The sequence below is a fragment of the Anomalospiza imberbis genome, chromosome 25 (genome assembly GCF_031753505.1).
Source record: "Anomalospiza imberbis isolate Cuckoo-Finch-1a 21T00152 chromosome 25, ASM3175350v1, whole genome shotgun sequence".
Taxonomy (NCBI): domain Eukaryota; kingdom Metazoa; phylum Chordata; class Aves; order Passeriformes; family Viduidae; genus Anomalospiza; species Anomalospiza imberbis.
Genome location: NC_089705.1, coordinates 5,539,293 through 5,551,339, shown reverse-complemented (window position 1 = coordinate 5,551,339; position 12,047 = coordinate 5,539,293). Strand labels below are relative to the sequence as shown.

The window sequence follows — 12,047 nt, the reverse complement described above, 5'->3', positions numbered from 1 at the left end:
GTGTGGAACAAACCTGGAGCCCAGCAAAGCACCCCAAGAGAGTTTCCCAGCCACGGATTTCTCCTCACCTGCTTCAGGGCCTGTTCCAGGCGGGTTTGTTTGGACACAGACAGCTTGCACACCGTGTCCCAGCGGTTGCTCAGCTCCTGCAGCTGCACCTTCACCCAGGTGGTGTCGTCCCGGCTGTTGTCGATCAGCTCCCGGCCCGAGCGCTTGAGCACCTGCACTGTGCCCGTGCGCTTCCCCAGCTCCTTCTGGAACACCTGGAAGGACACAGCAGAAGCTGAGCAAGGTCAGGCAGCTCCACTCCTGTCGCCTTCCCAGTAATGTGGAAGTTCTTCCCGTTTTTTTGCCGTTTTTCCCCTTTTTATCCACTGCAGCAAAGCAGGACAGGCATTCCTGCAGCAAAGCACCAACTGCGTGTCCGCTCTATGGCTCCTGGGGAGGACAAGCCCCACTCAGGTCTTGCAGAAGAGCTGGGGAAAGGTGCTCTCACCTTGTGAGCATCCATCAGGTTCATGACCAGATCCAGGTCCCCGTGGACAGGCTGATCCTCAGCCAACTGGGGCTCCACCTTGTAGAGCCAGTCCACCAGAGCCTGCAGCGCATCCATGAACTGCCCAGAGAACAGCAGGGCCTCCTCCAGCTTGTGCTGCCTGGAAAACAAACATCCCAGGGACCTCCCATGAGCAAACTCACCTCCTTTTGTCACATCCCAGGGACCTCCCATGAGCAAACTCACCTCCTTTTGTCACATCCCAGTGACCCCCACGCCCACCCTGTGGCACGCCAGCACCGCTGGTACAACCCTGGGGCTGGGCTCACCTTTCCACGGATTTTCCACACACCGTGTCCCACTTATCCCGGACTTCTCCCAGCAAATTGTCCAGCTTTTGAGTGTCATCTGAAAGCAGGGCTTTTTCTTTGAGGGCTCTGCCTGTCCTGATGGTGGTGTCGTACACAGGCTGCTTCCCACCCAGAGTCTTCTGGAACTCCTGGGAAATGGGGAGAAAACAAAACAGCTTCAGAAAGCCTGGCCTTGGCTGTGAGGATTCCCAGATTTCCACGGCAATGGGAGGCATGGACATGCTTTTCTCCTGTCCTGGCAGAGGAGATACTGCCCTGCTCACCCTCCCAACAGAGCCCCTTCCACCCCGTCCAGCACCAGCCTGGCTTTGGCAGAGCTTCACCTTGTGTTTGGAGAGCTGCAGCTTGATTTTGTCAGGATCATTGGAGATCTCCAGCTCCGAGTCCAGGTGATTCTCTGCATCCTCCAGCCAATCAATCAGCTTCTTCCAGGCTTCGTGGAACTGCAAGGCAACACGAGCAAGCCTGAAACTTCACCCTGGTGGTGCCCCCAGTCCCTCTGTGGTCCTGGGACCTCCTGCTGGCCGTTCCTTGGGGTCTGCCACACCCTTCCCACGCCCCTCACCTGCTTGGCTCTCTTCCTGGCGTCGTCAAGAGCCCGTCCCCGCTCCACCGAGCGCTGCACCACCTTCTCCCAGCGGGACTGGACGCTGACCAGCAGGTTCTTGATCAGCACCACGTCCTGCTTCTGGCTGAGGAACTTCAGCTGGTTCCCGGTCTGATCCAGCTCGATGATGCGGTCCCGGTGCGCGTTCACCTCGTTGGCGAACACCTGCCAACAACAAAGGGTGTCCCACGTGTCAGAGGAGACGGACGTGACCTCGAGAAGCCGCAGACGAGGTGAGGAGCCAGCCTGGCTCCCTCCATCCCGGGGATGGAGCCCTTGGGTACCTTGTGCTCGTCGATCTGGGCCAGCACCGCGGCGAGGATGAGGCTGGGGGGTGGTGCAACGTTCAGGCTCTGCTCAGCCAGGGTCAGCCAGTTGATGAAATCCTGCAGGGAGTTCTGGAAGTCCGTGGCCAGGGCCAATGCCTCCTCCAGCTTCGCCTGTGGCAGCGGAGAGGGAGAGAAAGAGAGGAAAAAACACAACACGGAGGGTGAGAGCTCTGATCTGCAGACAGAGGCAGCCTTTGTGTCCCTGCAACAAGAACCGCATCGCCCCGGCCCGGGAACGCCACTGCTTTGCCAAGGGGAGGGGGCTGCAGTGAAAGGCAAGGCTTTCTCTCCAAACAAGAATGGTCCCTGAAAGAGGAGACCTTCCTCGGCACACGAGCAGCTGCGTCACCCTCAGCTTCCTGGGAAAGGGATCTCCGTGGGGACGGGGCTGGGTGGATGGGGGATGAGGTTCTGATGGCAGCAGCTGCAGTGCTGCAAATTTATTCTGGGCCCAGGCCACCACGGCCCTTGTTTTATCTCATCCCCAGCCAAAAGCTGAGGATGGAGTCAGCTTGGAGGAGGGTTTGGCTCGACCAACAAAGCCTGCCTTTGAGAGCTGCAGGAGGCTTCTTCCCACCTCCCTGAATGAACCCAAAATGCCATTTCACCCTCATTTTCTGTGTGATTTAACCAATTCTGATGACTATCTACAAAAAAAGCCCCACGCTAACAGCTTGACACTCAGCACCACCTGACAAACAGACTCAACCTTTACAGCCAAGGGAGACGGATTAAAAAAACCCCAACTCCCAAGTTTGTGTGGGAAAGCAGAGTGGGAGCAGCTGCTGTCAGACCATGGGGCAAGGCTGGATGCATTTTTCCCTCAACGTTACCTTTCTCTCCTCCATCTTGGTGCTGACCAGACACCACTTCTGCTCCAGCAGGGCCACGCTCTGCTCTGTCTTCGAGCTGGAGCCGGAGTCGTCACGGTTGAGCAGCATCAGCCTCCCCTTGGCCAGCAGTTGGCTGTAGACATCCTCCTTGGCTTTGAGCTGGCTGTACAGCTCCTGCAAAGAGCCACCAGCCAAGGGTTAGGCAGAGAAAAGCTCAGAGAGGGAACATGTCGTGCTGCAAGGCTGCAGGTGATGGGAACATGAGGTTGGGAAGTGACAGCAGAGCGATGCTTTGAGCTGAGAAAAGGTGGTTAAAGCATCCTGATGGCTGTTCCAGGCATCAAGAGCAAAATTATCTGTAAGAGGAGACCAGAGCAGCCTATTCTCCCCATCACACACAGAAAGGAAAAGTTTTGATGCTGACATTTGACAGGAACTTGCTGAATTAAAAGCATTTTAAGGAAAAAAACCAAAAAACCCTCTCCTGAGAAATTACCATGTGGGCATTGAGCTGTTCCCGGGCAGTTTCTGGCAGACCTCCTGTGGGTTTCGACGCCGACAATTGGCTCTCCATCCTCGTTAGCCACAGGAGGAAGTCTTCAATCTCACCATGGAAACCCTGAGCCTGTTGGGGAACAGAGAATCGTCCCCGGATCAGATGACATCAGCCACCATTGATCATGTGCCAGGGGTAACGCTGTGTTTGCTTTGAAAGCAGATAAAGAGGCAGAGCTGGATGTGCCAGCGTGTTCAGGAGGGTGAGACTGGTGTGTCCACAACCCACAGGTGTGCCTGCTCCCCACTGCACTTCTGGGCAGGCACTGAACCACAGCAGTTACAGAAAAACCTCCATAAAAAAATCCCAGCGTCGCCCCAACTCTTTCCCCCCTTTTATTTCTCCCTAAAACAAAGGGAAAAAGTGGCACCCCACTGCACAGGGGGGTATTCCCACTGCCTCTTGCTGACCTGCTGGAGCGTGGACTGCAGCTGCTGCTCCCTCTCCTCTGTCTTCTGCAGCACCGATTCCCAGCAGGAATTCAGCTTCTCCAGGCGGTTCCGCAGGCTGCTGGCATCATCCCCTGCGCTCGACTCCAGCAGCTCGTTCCCTGCTTTGTTCACTGTCTCCACGGTTGCTTGGTGGGCCAGGACGTCGTTCTTCAGCACCTGGACGAGGTGGGCAAAGGTTGGACACCTCTCCTAAACACCCTGCCGTGCTCCCAGGGATCAAAACAGCTCAAACCCTTCATGAGAAATTGAGTCCTGCCACGGGAATGGGCTAAAAATGTATCTGGAGTGGGAAAATACTCACGTGGTGCTTTGCAAGTTCAACCTCGATGACTTTCGGGTCCCCGTTGATGGGTTTTTGGGCATCCAGCAGCTCCTCGGTGTGGGTCAGCCAGGCCATCAGCTCTGCCAGGGCGTGCTGGAACTGGCCCAGTGCCAGCAGGGCGGCTTCCAGCTTGTGCTGGGCAAGGACAGGGATGGAAAAGGGGAGTTTTAAAGGGCTGGGGAGCACCGCAGCCAGTTTCATCCTGTGACAGCCCCAGGTGTTCACTCTACCTGTCTGTGAGCAATTTTCTCGCCCAAGTTCTCCCAGAGATGTTTGAGCTCTGTCAGTGGTTCCTTGATGATGTCTCTGTCTGTCTCATCCGTAGCCTTTTTTAGCATCAGTTCACCTTGGTGATTAAGCTTTTCCATCTCAATCTGCTGCTGGTAAACCTCCATTTTAAACTCCTGCCAAGACAAGCAGGACAAGAACCAGAAGCGAGTGAATCACTGGAGCTCTGTGAGGCGAAGCAGCGCCGCGGAACCGCTCCCTCCCCTCCCAGGTACCTTCATCTCGTTCATCTGCTCCTTGACCGTGCTGAGGTCGGTGCCCACAGGGGACATGTTGCACAGCTTGATCACAGCGTTGTCCAGCCAGTCAAACATGGCCTGCAAGGAGCAAGGACAACGTGAGGGAATGGCAAAGTGTCCCCCCTGCAGCTGGTCAGGGGACAAAGATGGTCCCTCCACCACCCCAGGGCCATGAAGCTCGTCCGTCCGGGCAGCTCTGCCTGCCCAGCTCCCTCTTGCCTTCCCTCATCCTGCTGCTCTGAGCAGGAGTCAAGATTTGGGAAGACCAATGCAATCAAATATCTGCTCCTCCTCGGAGCTGGTGGTTGAGCTCAGGCTCCCTCAGAGCCTGCAGACGCTCGCCCAGGAGATGCTTCCTGCTTTAAGGAAGGGCAAATCCCAGCAGAACTCCAGGGAGAGGGCTCACAGCGTGCTCCCAAGGCCCACCCACTCCACACCAGCAGCCCTGCCTCTTACTTGGAGCGTATCCTGGTACTGCACAGCTGACTGCATGGCTTCCTCCAGCTTCTCCAGCCTCTCCTTCCATGTTTTGTTTAGGTTTTCCCACGCGTTGTTCATCTGCGGAACACAAAATTCGTTAGGCTCCTCAACCAGAGCTCCCACTTGCTCCCACCTGATTTTATCTGGAGGGGAAGCTCTCCCTACCTCATCAATGCTCTTTTTCACTTCTGGCTTCTCAGTCTCACCGCAGGCAAAGATCAGGTCGGTCCCGAGGAGGCGGATGAACTCCAGCTCTTCGTGCAACCCGTCTGTCTCCTCCTTGATAGTCTGCAGAGGCACAGCCACAGAAGAAAAACCTTTATGATCAAACCCTCTTCCAAAATTGCTCCATGAGCAGGAGGGTCCTTCCTGCTCCAGTGCCCCACACCTTGGCCAACAGCCCAACTCCAAACCCCAAGAGCAGGTGACACAGAGTGTTGCCGTTGAGACGGTTGCACAGAAGAACAATTCTGAAAATAATAAATTCTGAAATTGATGCAATTTCGGAAGGCTTCTCTCTTCTCTCTTTGTTTCAAGATTCCCAAATCTTGATTGCAACAGCATGCTTTTTATACCTTCCCACAAAGTTTATACTTTACTAATTGGTTACAACAGATCAACACAGTGTTCATTGGTACAAAGCAGTCTCCACCACTGTTTTCAGCTAACACCCAACTGCAGGTTTTTCTCGTTTATCTTTTTCTTCTTCTCAGTTTCCATGTCAACGACCTTGGTAGAATTCCTTTCGGGGGTAAACGTGAACCTTATCAGCTTCTTCTTCAGCTAACTCTTCCTGGCTCACAGACCAGCTGTCAGCCCCTTCCACATCAGAGGGCAGGTGGCCATTTTTGTCACCACCACCACCACCCTGGTCTGCTCCCACCTCTGGGACTAAAATAAGAACATCTGTATTTAGCTGTGAGCCTGAACTGTCCTGGCTGAAGATGCTGTTTACAGGAGATGTGCTGTTTACAGGAGCGTTTTGTCAATACAGGAGTGAGGCTTTTGAGGTTCAAAAGGTACAAACCAGAGTTAGAATGGTTATGAAAAGGGAGCAGCAAGGCTAAACTTAGCAAAGCATAAAGAAACATCCTGCTCCTCATGGCCTGAGTCAACTCAAATCTACCTGAAGTGGATTTTGCCACTTACTTGAAGCAACCAGCAACAGACAAATCCAAGCACTTTTATCTCTGGTCTGACCAAAATCTAAATATACTCCTCCCACGCCAGCCAGCCTCTGGCTTGGGTTGGGAGCAGAGCCCTGCAAGCTTCCACATCACTCCAAGCAAGTGGGCACAGAGCTCTGACCACACAGTGCTCCGTGTGCTTCCCAAAAGAGCAGCAGATAATGTGATTTAAGGTGAGGGATATGTGAAATCCACTTTTTCCTTGCAGCTCCAAACTGCAATGGAAATAACTCTTCATAATCTGACTGACCGCCTACAAAACTGATTTACAGCCACCTCTGGCCACAGTTATAATCTAAGATCTTCCCAGTTTAGCAGATGAGCTGAGGGCAGACAAGCTGCAGACTGAGGAACAGCCCCATGGGCCTCACCTCTGCTGCTTCCACCTGCTGCTTGATGATGGAGGGGTCAATGCCTGGGCTCTCCAGGTCGTGGACAATGTCCTGGGTGTCCTTGATGGTTGTCAGGAGCGCCGCCATGTCGTACCAGAACTTCTCTGCAAGCTCCAGGACATCAAGGAACTTCATCTCACGTTCCTCGGTCCGAGCCTTGATGTCTTCCCAGAAGAAAACCATCTGATCCAACTTGTCCTGGATGACTGTGGAAGGAAATCGAAGCATTCAGTGAAGAAGGAAACCTTTTGGCAATGCAAGAGCATTTTGAAAACACTCAGGAACAGCCAACAGAATATCCTGAGGGGAATAAAGATGGCCAGGGCTATCAGAGCATTCACTCTGGGAGACGCTGGGGGACGTGAGAAACTCCAGCCTGCAGAAAAGCCTTTATTTATGTGCAAGCTCGGGGCAAATTTGCCCACACACTCTCCCTCCAACAAACCTCTGTTCTGGCCACCTCTAGCATGAAGTCCCTGCTCACTCAGTGCATGAGCTGCCTGTTGCTCTGCCAAGGAAGGTGCCAATTAGTGCCAATCGTGCTGATGGGCTTTTTGTGCTGGGGGATGTTCCTCCCCTCCATTAGATGCTGAAGGGATGTCAACAAATCCTGTCCCAGGGGCCACCAACAAGAGGCCAGCTGGGCTGAGAGGCCACAAATAGTTCTTTTCTCTTCTGACTGATGCCACCCTGTCTGCTCCAGATGGAAGCAGGTGCGTCCGTCCATCCGTCCATCCATCCATCCATCCATCCATCCATCCATCCATCCATCCATCCGACTCATCCTCCCTCCTAAAGCCAGGAGAACCTCCCAAATCCAAACTGAGGACTCAACCTTGGTCCTAAGTCTAGGAGAACCTCCCAAATCCACCCAGAAGACTCATCCTTCCTCCTAAAGCCAAGAGAACCTCCAAAACACACCCCTGGGACATCAAAGCCTCCCCAGCAGTGACGGAGCCATGGTGCGGGGAGAAGTTGGACACTTAAATCCACCCAGAGCTACCTTTGGCTGCCAGGTCCTTGTCTGCTCCCTGGGAGCGGGCGATGAGCTCTTCCCCACGGCGTTTGAGGGCCTCGAAGGAGGGCTGCAGCTTCTCCAGCTCCACCGTGGAGTTTTTGTTCTCGCTGATGCACTCCCGGATCTTGTCGACCTCGGCGGGGATCAGGGGCGGCAGCCGCAGGCGGGAGGAGAGGCTCTCCAGGGTCTCCAGCATGGGCTCGATCTTGTCGTGGAACTGGAGAGGAGCAAAGCCATTAGGGCAGGAGGGAGGGGACAAGGTGACACCGCGGGGCCGCCAGCGCGAGCCACGGCCCCGAGCGCTGCGCCGTCCTGGAGAGGGGACGGACAACGCCTGCGACAGCAGCAACGACGCCTCTGCAGCAGCAACGACACCTCTGCAGCCTCCTGCTCACACCTGCCCTGCTCCAGCAGAGCCCACACAGAGCCACCACCAGCACTTGTCACCCAAACACGGTAGCGCCCTAAAAATTCACTTTTTTTTTGCTGCCGTCTCTGTTTTGGTGGCTGGGCACAAAACCTCAGTGCTGGTTGGGGGAATACCCAGGTAAAAAATGCTGCTGGAAAAGCGCCCGTGTTTGGTGCTGATGGGAATCTCCACGTGGTGCAAGGCCAGTGGAAACCCATCCCAGTTTTTAGGATCAGCAGGAGCTGCATGCGGGTGGGGAGGAGCTGCCATGGAGCTGCGGCCTCAAAAGCAGAACCAGAAAGCCAGGAGTGAGGGAGGGAGGGGGTCTAGCAGGGTTTATTGTTGGGTTTTTTTAGAGAGAAGTCAACTTTGGCCTTAAAGATCCCAAACTGTCTCTGCTGGTGGGAAGGACAGCTCAGCACTGGGGCTGCTCTTGTCCCTCTCCGAGTTCCTACTGGGAACACAGCGGTGCAGGTGCCCACCAAATCCCAGGCTCTCCCAGCAGAGAGGAGCCGGGGCTCTCGGTGCAAAGTTGATCAGGACAGGCTGGCTCAGCCAACAAGCAGGAGCAAGCCAGCACATCCAGCTGGAGCAGTGTGAGCCCTTCCAAAAGCAAAACCTCTGCCCTGCAGGAAGCATTCCCAGCGGAAGCTGAGACCAGGCGGCGACGCAACGAAAGCCATCCCAAAAAATGTGATTCCAGCCCCCGCCCCCGGCGTTAAATTTGAAGCATGTTCTGCTGAGCTGTGCATGGACCAGAAATGAAAGTCTGGGTGTCAAATAGAATCAGGCCAGGGAGGGAAAATGAACATCTGTGGTGGGGGGACTCGCTTACCTCCGAAATCTGCAATGGTGGGGCGCAATCAACACAAGAATGAAATGGGACCATGTGGGGAGGACGGGCACAGGCAGCAACACACACAGACAACACATTCCACAATGGGAGTGAGAGATGAGAGGGGAGGGGAATGTGGGGGGGAAAAACTCGGAGTTAATACAAGTGCAAACCAAGAGAAGTGACTACACAATACAGGAATTAAGAAAATAAACACCCAGGACGTGACAAAAACCAACTGCGCTACGGTAACACGGGGTGAAATGAAACATAACTGGGGGTCATCAACCCTCAGCAGCAGGAGCACTTCACCCCCTTTCTGGACTTTAGCACCTCCAGTCTCTGCCCTTCCTTTCCTATTTCTCCTCCTGCACTCACCCACCTCCTCAGGAGATGCCCAGACCCCGGAGACATCCGTTACCTCTCCCATACAAAGCATCCCATGGCTGCTCACTGCACTCACAGCTTATCAGAACTGAAAATTATCTCTTCAAGCTCTTTCAGGGGGCCCTTCCAACCTTGGGTGGATGCCAGAGCAGCCCCTTTGAACCAGCATCATTATTGAGGCCGTAAAAATTTACGACCCTATTTACTGTGCGGAGCCTCAAACACCTTCTCCTCTGCTCCCACAGCCAGCAGGAAACTACCCTGGAGGTGCCTGACCACGTTATGCCTTATAAAGGGGTTTTACAGGGGGAATAAAACCACATTCCAAAGCATGTGGCTGTCTCAGGGGACCTTGAGAGGAAGATTCAGCTCCCTGGCACCCCGGCGTACCTGGGTGGACTGTGAGAAAGCCTCATCCAGGGCCAGGGCCCGCTGGCAAACCTCCTCCTTGATTTTGGCATACAAGGCCTCAGCCCTGGAGTATTTTTCCTGCACCATCTCTCCCTCCTCGGGGTTGAGGTCCTTGAGCTGGGGCCCGATTTTCAGCAGCTTGTCGATGTGAGGTTTGTGTTCAGCGATGGACTCTCTCAGTTGCTAGGGAATAGAAGGAGGGGGGGAAAAAAAAAACCACATTTGTTTAGAAATCTGCTGCGAGCTGCTGCCTGTTTATTCCAAACAGCACTCCAAGAGCAGTGATGGTATCTGGGAGGAACTCACACCCTGGATTTCATGCCCCAGCATCTGCCAAGCACATGGCACTCGGCTCTTCCCAACATGGCTATGGCACAGCGCCTGGCACGGGTCCTTCCCCAGCCTCCGACCCTCCCCACAGCTCCACGGGGGACCCCACTGGGAATTTTTTTTGCTTTGCAGTCTCTACCCTAAAAGCACAAGGTGCTTTTTTCCTGCCATGAACAGGAAGGAGATCCAAAAGCAGCCAAGGTTTCCTTGGGAGCAAGCTGAATTTTGGTAAGGAGTGCTCCAGCACAACGAGGGATTTTCATGTGGCACTCTTGCACGACACAAGCAAACTCCCCAAAAAGAACAGAAAAGGGGGGCAAATGGAGGAAAATTCAGAAGAAAAAGGTGCTCTCGCCCTCTGTTGATGGACAGGAGGTGCAAACTCTGCATCCTCTTACCCTCATGTCATCCTGCTGCTGCTTGAGCTGCTCGTGGTCGATGGCTGGGGGTGGCAGCTGGGAGATGAGGGCTTGGGTCTCCTCAATCCATGGGTTCAGCTCCTCGTAGGTCTCCCAGAACTGGTTGACCAGGACCTGGGCACGCTCCAAGCGGGCGTAGCGCTCCGAGTTGAGCTGGCTCACAGCCTCATACTGCTGCACCAGGGACTCGGTTTTCTCCTGAAGAAAAAACAGGGAGGAGAGTTATGGGGAGGGATGCAAAAGGGCCCAGAAAAAGGGCCAGCTCCATGCTGAGAGCTGGAAGAGAAGGAGGTGCCTTTGGTGGCCTTCCACATTGCAATTCCAATTAAAGCAGCCTCGGGAATCTCCCCCTTCCCCATCCCCAAACCTTGCAATAAAAATAGGCAATAAAGGAGAGTCATAAATGTAAAGAGATTTCTGCTAACGCTGGTGGGAATTACTGAAGATGGAGTAATTTTAAACTCCTTCAGCCCGTGCAAGGGCTGAGGATTCACCTCTCTGCCCTCTCTGTGCCCCCCCTGTTGCAGTAAATAGCAGAGGGGGCTCACCTGGAGAACAGCTTTTTGCTCCTCGCCACAGGTGCCGAAGATCTCATTGCGCTGGCTGAACAGCTCATCCATGGAGTCTTTGTGCCGGATGATGTCGATGGAAAATGCCTGCAGGAAGAGAAAGGGGAGAGCTCAGAGCTGAGCCCAGCCTCCCCCAGCCCATCCACAGCATCCTCCTGCCAAAGGGACCCCGCAAAACTCAGCCCAAGCGTCCTGTGGCAAACTGAAAGTCTGGCTGGGAGTGCAGATTCCTGCCTGTTTTCCTCATCTACAGCAACCTCTCTCTTTCAAAGACCCAAAAAACAGCTCTTAAAAATAGCTATAATCCACACCCAAGGTCCTCACTGGAGGAAAAGCTCCATCATCCATTTGTTAGTGAATGTTAGCCCACAAAACGATGCTCTCCAGAGCTGCATCCACCAATAACTTTGCCATTCCCAAGGCCCACGAGATTAACAGCGGGAAGCTGAGCTCAATTTGACTTAATGCTCGATGGTTCAGTCCCCCCTCTCTTATAACACTGTCTCATTTTCCTTTTCTTTCTTTAATTTTAAATCCAATAAGCCTGCGTGCTGCTCTGATTGCCCAGGCAGGGGGAAGAAAAGGGCCGTTTATTTAAAGTGCACGTTCTTTCAGGCATGAGCTCATCTCAAAGATACACAGGGAAAAAAAAAACCCCAACCCCTCCAGCACCTCTTTGTTCCACGTCTGGCTGCCGGGAGGGAACTGTGGAGTACCTCACTGCAGGGAACAATGAGCAAAAAGCAAATGGAAACCACCCTCATTAATCAATATATACATTTCTCTAAACCCTTCCTGCTGCCAGATCTGGTGAGACCCTGGCAGGGCTTGCTCTGGTGGCCACCAGGAAAGGCTTCCACAGGAGCAGTTCTCCCAAGAGAGATCAAAACAAAGCACCCATCAAGCCCCAAATGGCTCCTGCAAACAGACGGGAAGATTTTTCATTGGGAAGCCCAACACTTGGATGATTTAGAGCAATTTTTTCCTTTGTTTTTTTTTTTTTTTTTTCCTTTCACATCTCAAGGACAAGTGTTGCATCCCTCCTGCTGCTCTGAGCTCAGCACTGCACACCCCAGGGTAAAGCTGCTCCCCCAAAAATGCATCCCATGACCCAAAC

General features: G+C 53.8%; 1 protein-coding gene across 17 annotated transcripts in view; it reads right to left on the bottom strand.

Annotated features, from left to right (window-relative positions):
* MACF1 (microtubule actin crosslinking factor 1) overlaps positions 1 to 12,047 on the bottom strand; it is a 138,826-nt gene that overhangs the window by 14,283 nt on the left and 112,496 nt on the right. For all 17 annotated transcript variants that reach the window (XM_068172840.1, XM_068172851.1, XM_068172849.1 and 14 more), the window contains 19 exons: positions 10,910 to 11,017; positions 10,341 to 10,559; positions 9,592 to 9,795; positions 7,556 to 7,787; positions 6,532 to 6,758; positions 5,139 to 5,261; positions 4,950 to 5,051; positions 4,470 to 4,571; positions 4,197 to 4,370; positions 3,946 to 4,101; positions 3,603 to 3,800; positions 3,133 to 3,261; positions 2,637 to 2,810; positions 1,759 to 1,914; positions 1,433 to 1,639; positions 1,191 to 1,310; positions 826 to 995; positions 497 to 656; positions 69 to 263 (listed from right to left, as the gene is read on the bottom strand). In XM_068172840.1, the coding sequence (XP_068028941.1) occupies positions 69 to 263; positions 497 to 656; positions 826 to 995; positions 1,191 to 1,310; positions 1,433 to 1,639; positions 1,759 to 1,914; positions 2,637 to 2,810; positions 3,133 to 3,261; positions 3,603 to 3,800; positions 3,946 to 4,101; positions 4,197 to 4,370; positions 4,470 to 4,571; positions 4,950 to 5,051; positions 5,139 to 5,261; positions 6,532 to 6,758; positions 7,556 to 7,787; positions 9,592 to 9,795; positions 10,341 to 10,559; positions 10,910 to 11,017 (3,156 nt within the window). The remainder of the gene's footprint in view (positions 1 to 68; positions 264 to 496; positions 657 to 825; positions 996 to 1,190; positions 1,311 to 1,432; positions 1,640 to 1,758; positions 1,915 to 2,636; positions 2,811 to 3,132; positions 3,262 to 3,602; positions 3,801 to 3,945; positions 4,102 to 4,196; positions 4,371 to 4,469; positions 4,572 to 4,949; positions 5,052 to 5,138; positions 5,262 to 6,531; positions 6,759 to 7,555; positions 7,788 to 9,591; positions 9,796 to 10,340; positions 10,560 to 10,909; positions 11,018 to 12,047) is intronic.